Consider the following 15,107-nt stretch of genomic DNA (forward strand, 5'->3'; position numbering starts at 1 on the left):
CTCAGCTAGCACAGTATATTATTCCCCATCTGCTATAGAAAGGGCCCCAGCGTCCCACAAAGTTGACTAAGCCCCTCTTGTCTGAACAAGTTTTTCAGTCATGCATTCAAGTTTCTGATCTGCCCCCATCTTCTCTGGTTATGAGTGTGACAATATTATTTCTAAGCAAGCCATGCTCAATAGATCTCATGTTTTGTTCTTTTCTTTCAAATGCCTCAGATAAGACTTAATGGTCTGCTGCTTCAGAAGTAGGCAGTTTCAATATCAGTCAATCAGTAAGTATTTATTATTTGCTATGTGACCTTAGCAGTGTGCTCAGGACTGGGTCTTCGTCCAGAGACTAACAAGGCATGGTTCAAGGCACCAGGTTTTTCCTGATCTTGGTGGAGATGTAGTGCTAACATATATTTATCATGCACTCGCTGCAATCCAGGAAACTGGGAATACAACATGAATTTTAAAAAGAAAGATATCTATCCTTACGGAGCTCACAGTCTAACAAGGGAGAAAGACACATGTTAAAAATTATTTACAGTTCAATCAAATATGTACAAAATGCTCTGGGAACACAGAGGAGTGAAAGGGATTAGTTCCGCCTCGGGTAATTGTGCAAAGCTTCACAGAGATGGTGATATTTAACATGGAGTTTAATAAATTAGTGTTAATTAAGCAGAGAATTAATAATAAAAGCTAATATTTATTGAGTACTTATGAGGTTTCAGGCACTGTTCTGAATGCTTGTGAATTAACTCATTTAATCCTCACCATAACCCTATCAGGTATCCATATTTTCCCTATTTTACTAATTAAGTAATTAATAAACAGAGAGGTTAAATAACTTGTCTAAGGTCACACAGCTAGGAAGACATGAAAACCAAGACTTGATTCCAAAATCTGGCTCTAAAACTAAAACTTGGGCCTTAATCACTATCTTCTTCTGTCTCTCATGAAAGAAAAAAAAAAAAAAAAAAGGAAGGTGGACCTTAAATCCAATACAAAACTCATGCTTTTGTTCAATAGGATTTCCTAGAAAGGACCAAACTGGGAGGCAGTAATGAGGAAAATAATCCAGTTTTCTTGCTCAGTCTTAACATGATGTAAAAGGGCGAGGGGATATACTGTAGAGCGTCAAGAGTGGTTACTCCCAGTGTTACACTGTGACTAGGGGGTCCTTGAGAACCAGAAGTCTTCACTAGCCAACATGGTATCCAGCTTCCCCTTGCGTCCTTGGAAGCTAAACAATGGTCTCAGAGGCTGTCAGTCCTACCGCAGGGAATAGTCTGGGGCCCTAGCGTCAGCCTGGCGTCCAGTCAATTTCCTCTTTATCAACCCTACATCTGGATTTCCATTTCATAGTGACACATTTACCATACGTATTGCCATATTGCGGAGCTGTCGCTTTTGTGAAAGAAAAGGCTTCTGAGGAAGAGGAGGGTAATCAAAATCAGTGCTGAAGGGGAAGGGGAAGAATGAGATAAAGTAATAAAAAGACAACTGACCTCCAGCAATAGATGTAAAGGTCTCCTTCTAAAAGATGAACCAGGACCTTCTGAAGAAGCTCCTAACACATTCCACAGGTTCACCTGTGCTAGAGAAGAGAAACCAAATAGGAAGCCGTTTTATCTCCTGGCTGAAGAGAACTGAAGTGACAGTGTGCACATTTGGCCCTGCTAAATGAGAAACGTGCTTTAGTCCCAGGCAGCATATAACAGAGATTTGAGAGTCTGCCAAGGCTTATAAAGTTCCCCGAATGCTTCCCACTTCTGTTGATATATTTGAGAATGAATTCTCATTCTCTTTATGAAGCCAGGAATGTATCTCTAACGTCTTTGAATTTCTGGGTAGGAAAATGAATGGTTTAGGGGCACTAGTGATGTTTTCATCTCTTCCTGTTGCTTCTAGGAAGAGATAGACTGCATCTCATAAGACTGGCAAGACAGTGTTGGCAGGAGACCAGTCAGCCTGATCGAGAGGTTTATTATTTCAGTTGAGTTGTGAGGGGAAGGAGAAAAGTACTCATATATAACTGTAAGGCATATTAGATACTATGGAGCATAAAAGGGATGACACAGGAAGAAAAATAGTGGAGGATTTTCCCAGCAATTTTCAGAAGATACCAGAGAAATGGGCGGGAGGCATTAACATTCTCAGTTGTCTATATACAGACAAATAGCAGATGAAAAATTATCAAACTGCACTTTAAAACACATGAACAGAATATGGTGAAAATCAACTCTTAAGTCTTACGGGGATGTTTTGAGATGTGATTCCTGACTGGAATATGATGATGGAAAGGTATATCTTCTTCGGAATAAATAAGTCTGATGAAAGGGCTAGGGGAGGAACAGTATATGTCAAAAAGATATACACATGCGTGGAAATCCACAAACGTGAAAGTGAAGCATGGAGGAAGCAGCTGCAGGAGAGTGAAATGAAAGGAAAACAGAAATGTTTTCGGGGACTACATCAGAGACCCCATAACTAGATGGTTAATATGGACAGGCAAGATAGAGCAGCGATGTAAGCCTTTACAGACTTCAGATGAAAATCCCACTCCACTAAAGGCAAAACATTGGCAAAACTATTGAATTGCCATGTTGGAAATTTAATCTCACAAAGGAGAGAGAAGCAATGAGAGACTTACTGCATTGACTTATTTCTGGTTCCTTATAGAAATCTGTTTGGGGAAAATGACAGCTAAAAGAATCTTGAAGGAAAGTAACCATCCCATATCATCGTAGAGTTTGTTAGGCCACAGAAAGTAAGTCTAAACTTAAATGTACAAGTATGCCACCTTTAGTAAATCTACTTTCAGGGAGCTCAGAAACAACAATAGAAAACAATCCCGTAGTCAGAGCTCTAACCTGAACATGGATCAAGAAGAATGAGAGGCTGTCAAATTGAAATTTGGTGACATAATCTCTGAGTTTCACGAGGAATAGGAAAAGAGTGAAGTATTTAGATAACTCAGTATTGAATAGTCATATGAGAAAATAGAGATCACATTACCAATGATGATCATAAAAGAGTGGCATCAAGATTTTAAAGTGTTTCAGAAATACCAAAGCCTCAAATTATCTGAATTTGGAGAAAATATTAGGAAAAATGGAAATGTATTTTGTCTATTAAAAGTAAAAAAAAAAAAAAGAGAATACACCCACTACTTAGAGCAGATGGTATACTGTTAACTTACAATTAGAACTGTTCAGCTCCTTTTATCTTTGTAGCATCCCCATAAAGAATGCTTTTAGAACTGAAAAGGATAAGGAAAACATATTCGAGAGGTGAAGCCCAAGATAGGTAAGGATAAAGTAGAAACACATCACATTTAGCTTCATTAGCTGTATTTAAATCCAAAGTGTCTGGCAAGAACTTGCTACTTTAAAGCCTGAGCCAGCCCACATAAAAAGAATACAGTGATCAGGGCCACAGATCTCTACTGAACCAACCTTGACTACACCCAAACCTCACCCATCTGTCTCTCAGTAACAAGCTCCCTTCCACTCCACCCTCTCTCACCCACTTCAGTTCCCAGGTCCTCACTAGCTCCTACCCCATCTCTTGGTTTGCTTGTTTCTCTTACCTTCTCCACTAATTTACTTACTACTTTATTTCCTGAATCATGCTTTGTCTCTGCCCTCCCAACTCAGCTTATTCACGCTGAGTCCTGTTATCAGAGTTCTACTGAATTTAAACTCAAGACTTCCCTATCTAATTGTACAGTCACCATCCCTGTCTCCTAGCTTGGAGGACATATAGGATATCAAAAATAAATTGTATGCTATATTTTTTAAACTATTTTAGTATGATATTGCTGTATCACACTGCTAAAAATTAAATGGTGCTCTAGGTTCTTTAGAAAAAGAAAAGGTTGATGTGGCAAGGGGAGTGAAGAAAAGATAGAAGTAGACCAGAAAGCTTCATTAAGGATCATTAAACTTTTGACTTGAGAGTATTAGTAAAGGAAGAAATTATCAAGTGTCAGCATAAATTCTGTGAGAACAAACCAAATTATCTCATTTCCTATTTTGATAGGTTTATTAGGCAAGCAGTGAACTTGATATAACAGATAAGAACCTGTGACATTGGTAATGGTACAGATAAGGAAATGGTAAAGTAATTAAACAGCTACATCCAAATAATTTTGATCTGTTTTGGATAGACATCATAGTGATTGCCCACAGCACGCTGTCCTTGGTCCTGGCCTTTGAATGACACTTTTTTACAGGTATCGTAAATAGTATGCTAATCAGATGTGTAGAAGACTTAAATCTAACGACAGTTAACACGCCAGATATCAATCACAACCTGAAAATACTTCAATCACCTGTAAAAAAAAATAGGCCAAAACTAAGAAATTCATACTAAGCCTAAAACATTAAGTATGATGCAGCAGGGATGGGATGGGGCCCTCTAGTTCCTCACTTTTGATCCCAAACTTTATATCAAACAGAAATATTGACTGATCTAGTTTAAAAAAATACTTTTGATTATCCCAAACAAATAATTAATTGACAAAGATGTGATTCTAGAATTCTGTACTACTTCCCAACGTTAATTTTGGGAAAACATATTTAAATCACATGTATCACCTACACTTTAAAGAATTTGGCATCACTTTTCCCACATACACATTCACACATAAACTTTTCCACTAATCAGGGATGGCTATAGCAGATCGCGTGACCTTTGTATATCCACACCCTGCTTGGAATAATGAATGTAGGTACCCTGATCTCCACAGGTATGTGTCCAACAGGGACTAGGCTAGCCATATGTGCTTTACTGATTATATGCAACTTTCAGCAAACTCCAAATTCCAGAACGTGTACTCAAGGGTATTTATAAGCTGGCAGTACTACCTGGAAGCTTTGAGTTTTAAACAAATGTCCACGTTTTCTGCCACACAGAATGATAATTCATTTTCTTTGTTTACTCTTTACAAAATAACTTAAAACTGTTGCCATTCTTTTATCCTCTTCCAGATTAAATATATATATATACATAATTTTCTTAAGAACTATGATGAATGGGGGGTGATTTTTAACACCATGTGTAAATAATTTTTAGAGGCTCCAAGGACTTTGTTTTATTTAGTTTCACTTTAAACAATGATGTTTTAATAAATGACAACAGCAAATCTCCAATATAGAGCAAAAGGCGTATTTGATATACACAGAATGTGAATTTGCTTCCTCCAATAAAATATCTTAGAAATATGCACTGTTTCTTTGGAATAAGCCTTATAAGCTGGATGACCATCTAGGGAGTTTCCTGTTTAATCATCTTTTGAATATTTACTGATGATTTCAGTCAAGCCATGATCTAATTCAATGAAACAACTGTTCTGGCTAATTTGTTTACTACATTGAAAAAATTATTTTCTATCACGTATAGTCTTTTACAGCCATAGAGTGACCTCATGCATTTACTGTCTTAAAATATTAGAAAATATTAAACATATCCAGGTACGTTGACTATGATTATTTTGTATTTAAAGAGGTACTCAAATCTTTTTGTGAATCTCATATTAATAAAAGTATTCGGTAAATCACAAAGTAGCTGTTAGCTCATACAACTGTGTGCCTAATATTTTTCTGAATATTTAGTATATAGAAAAACTAAAGATACATTTATTTTAACAAATATTTGAGTACCCATTATGTTTCAGTGATCTGAGGAGCAAGATACACAACATGAGATACAAAGATGAATAAAGCCTCCTAAGAGGCTGCAAATAAGGAGCTGAATGTAGAAAATATCTACAACATGAAGTAAAATTTGCTAAATAGAGAAATAACCAATGAGCCAGTAAAGCAGAATGCTTATGATCATAGAATTTGAAGTTAGGCAGCACTGGTCTGAATCCCTGCTTCATCATTTATTTAATTTTATACCTTAAATGTCAATAATCTCATCCTCTATAAAATGTGTGAGACTTAAATGAGAAAATGCTTAAAAATTATGGCACTGGCCTGATACATAGTAAGAACTCAAAGTAATCTGTAACCATTAGTTCCACATAATAGATAAAACACTCTAGGCCATTGCATTGGTAGGAGGGGGAGAGAGAGAAGATGAAGAGGGGAAAAGGGCAGGAGGAAAAGATGTGGGAGACAAAGGAAGAAGAGAATGAAGAAGCGGAGGATCACATCTTCAATTTGGTTAGGAAAGGAGAAGGAAGAATTAAGGAGATTTTCAGGAAGTAGTGGCATGTGAGATGTCTTTGAAGGATGGACAGGATTTTTCAAAGTGAAGATGGGAAGGAAGGGTATTCTGGACAGAGGACTCAAGATAAAATTAGGTGCCAGAGGAGTTGACTGACAAGTGTGTTCAGTGTAGGGCATGTGTCCAGTGTAGCTAAAGCACATGGTGTTTGGAAGTGAGAAATAAGACCAAAAAAGACTAGTTGGTAGAAAGCCTTAAATGCTAGACTTAAATGTGAAACTGTATTTAATTCAACAGATTTTTGAGTAAGGTAGTGAGAAAATTTAAGCTGTGCTCTACAGCATAGATGAAGGTGACAACACTGCGTAAGGTAGAAAGGAAAGGGAGAATAAGAGGATGAGACATGTAGGCTCTTATAACTACATTAGAAGTAATGGGAAATTAATTAGTAATGGTTAAAGATTATAGTAGACTTGGAAAGAGGATTCAGAAGATATTGCAGATCCAGAGCTCAGAAGACTTGGCAACTGATGAGATTTTGGAGTAGGGAGAAGTCAGAGTGAAATACAGTTCTGAAATTTCAAGCCTCAGTGACTGAAGAACTCCTAACAGTGTTAGTAAGACTAAGGAAATCAGAAGGAAGATCCAGTTTTGTGATGCTGATGAAAAATTCAGTGAGTGGTGAATTTGACATACCAAATTCTAATGACAGTGCTTATCATGCCGCTGATAAAAGTAGATCTTAAGTTTGTGAGAGAAATTCAGAATGGAGATATTGATTTGGACATCAAGTGCCCCCCCCTCTACAAACAGACTGTGGTATCACTGAAATTATACCTTCAACACACTGAAAAGAAAATAGTAAAGACAGTAAGTTTTTGATCACCTTATTTTTTGAGAGACACACGAATGGTATATAATTATGTAAGCTTTGTTTCAGTTTAAAAGCTCAAAGTCATGAGCATATTGTCATTTAGAGCTGAAATCGGGAAAAAATAGAGTAAAAAAGGGTAACCAAGGTCATAAAAAGAACAGAAAATAAGATACCATAGAGAATATAGGAAGGTGGCTTTAAATGTGAGTCAAACCACCTTGAAGACGGACCTTGAATTCAAACAAAAGATTGTCTTGTTAAAAGTTAAAAACAGAAGCAGAAAATCTTGACAGCATACTAATTTTACAAACATTGTTACATTCTTCTGCTTTGTTTTATGAAACAAAGTGTTTCTTATTGTTGATGAAACATCTTCTGTGCTTCACATATTAAGCACACTTCCAATTAATATGAAGAACAAAGCAATGTGTAACAGCATGAAAAATCTTCAGTGGTGAATGAAGAAAATCCTAGTTCTTTAATAGTAAAAGAGCATCTTATTTAGCTATTAAATTAACCTAATTAATTAACATAAATTAGAATTTTTAAATAATGAAATATACTCTTCAAGACATGACAGGTGGGTATGCTATCAGAGCACTCTTCTAAATGAAATCTAGACTCCAAATGCAGCGCTATAAATGCACAGTGTCCACATTTTTATTCCCCTCATTCCTAGCAATCTAAAGTTTTCTAGTATCAGTGCATTACCCTTTGTCACTTTTCATTACTTTTGGATCATTTAAAGTCCAAAATTGAGAAAAAGTAAGCCACAACCACTGAAAAGGGTGTCATTTCTTCTGTCCACAGAAACACTGATTTAGATCATTTGTAGAAAACCTGATGAATGCAATTAGTTAGGTCTTGTGTTTCTACGCTAGATATATACAGAAAGCCCATCTTTCAGGAGACAGAAATATGTAAGCTATAATTATAAAAAGTATATCTGTGAGAACTACAGTATCCAAAACCTTCTAAGTTATGTAATGCAGCATTTTATAAAAACAGGGAAATTTGGACAGATATTAATCATCACATGGTAATGTTTTACAATGAACACTGTAAGTAATTCAGTGCCTATCTTTCAGGATGTGATTGGAAAAGCACTGCAATACCTTGGAACATTTGGTGAACTGAGCACCTTAGAGCAAGTTGTGGCTGTGATTGATGAAGAAATGTGTATCAGCTGTGGCAAATGCTACATGACCTGTAATGACTCTGGCTACCAGGTAAGAATCCTGCTGCAATTAGGATGCTGTGAGGCATGTTTCCTTCTTGGCTTTTGTAGCAGAAAGCATCTTCTGTCACAAAGTGTGGGATTCAGACCAGACGTGCCAAACATTGCTACTCAGCAGTGACATAGCTCTCTGTCCTCTCACCCTCATAACATAGTGACTTTTTTTTAAAGGGAAGCCATAACTCATACTAACGATGCCACCATTCAGTGCACAGTACTGTTTCAGTATCATTTCATCACTCATAAAATTGGAAGGAAGAATTCAAACAAAAAAAGAAATTCACACAATTATGCCCATGAGGAAGTATTATGCTCTCATGCAGAGGGAAAAGAGCTACAATTTATTGCCATGACCCTGAAAGGACTTGCTTCCTTCTACCAAAAGAGAATGCTCTTCCATTCAGTATTGATTGAGCTTCAGTTAGAAAGAAAAAGCATTTTCCCACCAACTAGATAGGCTGGTTGGGACCAGAAATTCCTCTATAGCTGGAAGAGTCAACAAGTTGAATTCCTACCACATGAAATGATCCAGAGATTCTTCCCAGTTCCTCAGCCTTCAGCTGAGAGTCTGCCATGGAACAATAAAGAAAAAATGGGCATTCAACTGTCTTCAGGCTAAAAACTACAGAATAATATTATTTTCATTAAATATTTCAAGCTATAAAGAAGTATAATAAAGTAAAATAAGATCCCTTTAAGATGATTAATGAATTTTCAAAATAGATAAACTGGCCATTGTTAAAAATTGTAGTTCATTTACCTTATTCAGCTTGGAGAAAGTTCCTATTTGCTTGTGGTACGATATTACATATTCTTCTGATCACCTAATACAGGTATGACAGACATAATTTTAATTTTTAAAAAATCTCTTCTGCCTTAATTTAATACTACTTCTATACCAAGTTTTCACCCTTGTATCATTTTTTTTTCTATCTGAGAAGTGTCTCTAACAGTTACTTTGAAAATGCTAATCATATCACTTTCATTTTCATTTCTTCTTTTCTCTAATTAACCAATCAGAGATAAGTAAGGAAGTTCCGTCACTAAAATCACAGCATCAGGGTTCTAACATCTTAAATCTTAGAGGTTATTACTCCCACCTTGGAATTCTAGCCTTGGTACAATTTTAGCAAAAATAATCTTATTAATGAGGGGGGAAAAATCACAATTACACATTTAAAAAGATTTTAAAAGTCCTTTGACTCTTATGTCTCTAAAGGATAAAAAATAGAAAATCAAAATCTTCAACTGAAAGGTTTTACATGTTTGCAAATTTTCAAAGGATAAGAATTTTTTTTTTTTTTTTTTTTTTGCAATACGCGGGCCTCTCACTGTTGTGGCCTCTCCCGTTGCGGAGCACAGGCTCCGGACGCGCAGGCTCAGCGGCCATGGCGCATGGGCCCAGCAGCTCCGCGGCATGTGGGATCTTCCTGGAGCAGGGCATGAACCCGTGTCCCCTGCATCGGCAGGCGGACTCTCAACCACTGCGCCACCAGGGAAGCCCAAAGTTTAAGATTTCTAAAACATAAGTATTATTTTATTTTCATCAATTGTTTCTTGGATTTCTATTTATAAAAGGGTACATAAAGAAGAGAAATAGCTTTTACTCATTTAAACAGCCATCTGAGATGTTGTTTTACAAAACATAGCAACAATTTGTTTAGACAAATTTTCTAATGGTTTGTCATAACTACAGTTCTTGTTCAGATATATGGTTGTTTCCTTAAAGATCAGAAATTTTTAAAAAATATTAAGCAGCCTGACATAATTTACTCTGAGACCATTTTCATTTTTATGTGCATAAAAGAGAAAAAAATTATAGTTACAAGTAGCCTCATTTGGGGGAGGAAAATTTTAAACATAAAAAATATTTTGAATTGGATTATATAGCATGTTGTATATGACACAGGAAAAAAAAACACAACAGAATTCAGTAATTATTTCAAAATGTAAGATTTGCAGACCTGGCCTCAAGGAGTATCTGGAGTGAGGCGGGGGCTTAATGACCCTCATAATTTTGCTCAGCCCCCTAGCTCGTTCCTCCAAATTAGTGCACCATCTGAGTAAAAACATCAAATTGTTCGGCAAGATTCCAGACAAGTCCTCAAGTCCCCTCTGCCCCCACGTATCTACCCTGAAGTCTCCCCTAGATGGAAATTCTTGCATGTTGTTTCCAAATAACAAATGTTATAACATTTGGAAACAAATGTTTCTCTCTTTAACAAATAATCATCATGACTTTAAATAAAAATCTCAGTTGTAAATTTCACACTAGGTATTTTCATTGCACATTATAGATTGCTTCATGTTAAAAGAAAGGAAGGAAGGAAAGAAAGGAGGGGGGGAAATGGAATAAATTATTGAATTTCTCAAAATCCTGAGCAGTTTTAGAGCTTGAAGACTTATCCTGGCTCTCCCCGCTGAGGAGTGTCAGGCCAGGACCAGGAAGCCAGGTGTCCAGGCTCCCATCTTTCAGTGATTTTTCCCCTTGGTGGTCGGGTAATGCCTAGAATCAGCTTGGAAATCCTCAAACCTGAAAGCTGGCACTTAAGCTAATTTTTTTTCCTATTGCCTTCTTCTAAACACTACACACATAATTTGAAATCCAAACAAGTGCATTCATTGCCCCATCTGACAGTGACGTTTCTCCACTGCCGAGAACCATGAGTGCGAGAAGGACAAGGTGTGGAAGCACCCTGCCCCCCCTCAGGTAGCTGACACCTGCCCAGTCATGGTCAGACTGACAAGACCTACGTTCTTCTCAGAACACAGGACACTAGAGAGTTACTATGTTATGAAATATTTTCCTCACACAAAGAGAGAAAATACCTCTAAGGAATTTTAAACATTGTGTCTCTAATTTTAAAGGCATTTCTTTTTTGTCCATTTTTTTTTTTCCCTTCTCCCTGGCAGCTCAACTGTTGCTATAGCTGCACCACAGTGCTGGGCGTAGTTGTCTCCAAGTGCAGCTCTCCTGCAGTGGAAAAAAACGTTGATGCTAAAATGGGGGCATTCTTGACCTTTGTGGGCAGTGACAGCAAGACTCTTTATTTCTGTTCGCAGGCTATCCAGTTTGATCCTGAAACCCACCTGCCCACCATTACTGACACTTGTACAGGCTGTACCCTGTGTCTCTCTGTCTGCCCTATTATCGACTGCATCAGAATGGTTTCCAGGACAACACCTTATGAACCAAAGAGAGGCTTGCCCTTGGCTGTGAATCCCGTGTCTTAAGGTGATTTGTGAAACAGTTGCTGTGGACCTTGAGGTCACCTACTTATGCTGATCTTTTTAATTGTGATCATTATGCTCAGCTCTTTCTAAATTCAAACAAACATATAATTTGTAAATAAAAAAAGATAATTTCTAAAGAAATTTCTAAATTTTAAAAATGTCTACTGCCAGTGACCATTCAGTTAATGGTCATAAAATGGAATAATTCTTTTCTGAGGAGAGTTGTTAAATATAACTGTAGCAGTTAATTGGATGTTCGCCATCAGTTGTCCATTATGAAAAATATTAGCAGTTTTGTGGCAATTAATACTACAGTTTCCAAATTGCCCTATGCTGGGCTCTGTCTTTGATTTCTAATTGTAAAAGAAATAAGTATTTTAGAACAAAGTACAATTTAACTTATGAGCAAATGTTTCCAAGGCAACATTTTATAATTAAAAATTACATTTAATTTTAACTCTGTTTCTAAGCAAAGGTAATTAGCTCCATAAAGCTCAAATGAAGTCACATAATAATTTTCTGTGGCAGGAAAAGAAAGCCAACAAGGATTTGGGAAACTTTTTTCAGGCCCCTTCGCTGAAATAACTTCTTTTTGGTGCTGGATACTGAAGGCGAGAGTGTTTAGTAACCATCCATATCACGCTGTGCTATTCATCACTCACTCCTTAGATGGGTGTCCAAACGCCACCAATGAATCAACATGACATTCTTCTTTAAATATTTAAACTATGTTCCTAACAAAGTAAGATGCGTTAGGACGGAGCTCTGGTTAAATCCACTCTTTTGCTGTGCACAGATCTGTTCTATCTGCTTCTAATAGTAACCTTCATGATTACAGCAATTAATGTTTGAACACAACCCAGATTATACAGCAGTGGGTCATGTGCTTCATCATTCAAGAATGAAAAATATGGTATTGGAAATATATATTAAATGTGTGATACCACTTTACCAGCTCTTTATTTTAGTGTTTATGTTGAATTTTGAAAGTAATTAAATAAAAAAGAAATATTTTCTGTTATTGCCAAATAATATTTTCGTATTTCTCTATTTTCATAATCAGCAAGTAGCATCCTATAAATTAGTTTATCTCTTCTTTGTGACATGTTTTAGTATGAATCCATAAGTAGTGAATCTTTATGTAATCACCTGTGGCATATTTCTATGACAAATGCAAGATCAGGAAAAATTAAATGTTTGATTATACGCTTTTAGAAATGCACATTTACCACAAAATCTGTATGATTGAATAATACCAAATAAAATTTTATAAAGCATTATTAAATAACACGGTCTTTTGCTATCTCTTGGTAGAGCAGTTTGGTGTTAATTCTACAGTAAATTCCATTCACAGTCAGTCATATATATCAAGCTAGTTCAAATCTAATGAAGGTGTCCTTAAGATTTCTTCCCACTCTTGACTCTGATAACCCCTTCTATACAGATGGTGCTAACATCTATACCTCCAAGTTGGACTTCTGTCCATGTATCTGACCACTTGCTGTATTTAAGCGTTTCAAACTCAATTTCAAAAGTCAAAATAGTTACTTCTCCTGCTTTTTGTCTTCCCTGCTTTCATGCAGTCCCTTACCATGTCCAACAACTTTACTGCTAAAACATTCCCCAAGTCTTTCCCCATTGTGGTTCTTTCCTCCATCGTGTATTATGCAGCTCTTGTAATACCTCCTAACAGGCCATCCAACATCCCCTTCCACTTCTCCAGTGCTATTCTATTGATAGATTACTTGCCAACATGAATGTCCCATCACATTTCTCCACCACCATAAAAACCTCCAGATCCTTTCATGTGTTAACAAATTAAATGCAGTTTCATTAAAATGGAATTGAATACTCTCCTACTAAGAGCCTCCACTACTATTCCAAACATATGTCCTTTACATACTCTGGGCTTTAACCAAAGTTGGAAGATAATTGCAGTCTTTGGAGTTTGATACCTGGCTGTCACTTAATTGCTTGTTACCTCAGACAACCAAACTTCCTAATCTATAAAACTGGTATTAAAATAGTTTCTAATTCCTAAGGTTATTGTGAGGATAAAACAAAATAATACAGGTTAATTAAGTAACTCTTATTGAATAAGTATTCACTTTTTTTTTTCTCATTTAAAAATATCCTATAGTGAAACAATTTAGAAAACAAAGATGTTTTGGATACAAATCATCTTCTGTCTCTTCTGTTATGTTTGTCATTTTATTTATTTATTTATTTATTTATTTGCGGTACACGGGCCTCCCACCGCCGCGGCCCCTCCCGCCGCGGAGCACAGGCTCCAGACGCGCAGGCTCAGCGGCCATGGCCCACGGGCCCAGCCGCTCCGCGGCACGCGGGATCCTCCCGGACCAGGGCACAAACCCGTGCCCCCTGCATCGGCAGGCGGACCCCCAACCACTGCGCCACCAGGGAAGCCCCTATGTTTGTTACTTTTAAATTAAAATGTTTATACTGGAACAAGTTGTAAATCTTACTGGTTCCCTTGTTAACCGTGAGTTCATTAAAATCTTTAATGTGTTCAGTTAAAAATATGTTTCCACTGGGCTTCCCTCGTGGCGCAGTGGTTGAGAATCTGCCTGCCAATGCAGGGGACACGGGTTCGAGCCCTGGTCTGGGAGGATCCCACATGCTGCGGAGCAACTAGGCCCGTGAGCCACAACTACTGAACCTGCGCGTCTGGAGCCTGTGCTCCGCAACAAGAGAGGTCGCGATAGTGAGAGGCCCGCACACTGCGATGAAGAGTGGCCCCCGCTTGCCACAACTAGAGAAAGCCCTCGCACAGAAACGAAGACCCAACACAGCAAAAAAAAATAATTAATTAATTAATAAACTCCTACCCCTCAACATCTTCTTAAAAAAAAAATCATAAAAAAAATATATTTACACTAGAGCTCATATAATCAGGTTATACTTTATAATAAACACAGAATTTCAATAATATAAAAACATTCTGTTACTAACATCTTATCTAATATTGTCTGAAGAGACCATCAGCAGTCTATCTTGTACTACTCATGTGAGAGCCTTGTCATTACAATAAAATAACTTAAAAATTCTTGTTGACTGTATATTAAGAAAAAAATTTACCTGTAAATATTGTTTATATAAGACACACATTTTTTAATGCAGGACAAATTCTTCTACCATTGTTTTAAAACTCTATCAACCAAAATGACAGCAACAAACCAAAACTAAAATGTAAATAAAACATCTAAGCACACAGTAATTTGATCAGAATAGAGATTATTAGCCCCATTTCACAGATGAAAAACCAAGGCTCAAAGAGTTTATGCAATTTGTCCAAGACCATACACTGAAGAGGGCAAAGTCCGTATTTAAACCCAATACTCCACTCCCCCACTACACAGCCCACAGTGCATGTTCCCCATCTTCACTTGCACCTCCCAAACCTTCCTACAAATGTGAAAAAAGTTATTCATCTTACACACAGGTTATTAGAATCTGGATCTGCTGCTTGCCAAGCACATGAACTTGGATATGTTAACTAGACCACTGAACCTCAATTTATTCATCTGTAAAATTTCATCAGAAGATGATAGCTTTGCATTTAATACATTAGAT

At 37.0% G+C, this 15,107-nt stretch overlaps 1 protein-coding gene across 2 annotated transcripts in view; it reads left to right on the forward strand.

Annotated features, from left to right (window-relative positions):
* DPYD (dihydropyrimidine dehydrogenase) overlaps window positions 1-12,798 on the forward strand; it is an 820,498-nt gene extending 807,700 nt beyond the window's left edge. For both annotated transcript variants that reach the window (XM_029227639.1, XM_029227640.1), the window contains 2 exons: window positions 8,131-8,271; window positions 11,343-12,798. In XM_029227639.1, coding sequence (XP_029083472.1) covers window positions 8,131-8,271; window positions 11,343-11,513 — 312 coding nt within the window. In that variant the 3' untranslated portion in view covers window positions 11,514-12,798. The remainder of the gene's footprint in view (window positions 1-8,130; window positions 8,272-11,342) is intronic.
* Window positions 12,799-15,107: the final 2,309 nt, after the last annotated feature.

The sequence above is a fragment of the Monodon monoceros genome, unplaced genomic scaffold (assembly GCF_005190385.1).
Source record: "Monodon monoceros isolate NGI ecotype Baffin Bay Population unplaced genomic scaffold, NGI_Narwhal_1 Super_Scaffold_18, whole genome shotgun sequence".
Taxonomy (NCBI): domain Eukaryota; kingdom Metazoa; phylum Chordata; class Mammalia; order Artiodactyla; family Monodontidae; genus Monodon; species Monodon monoceros.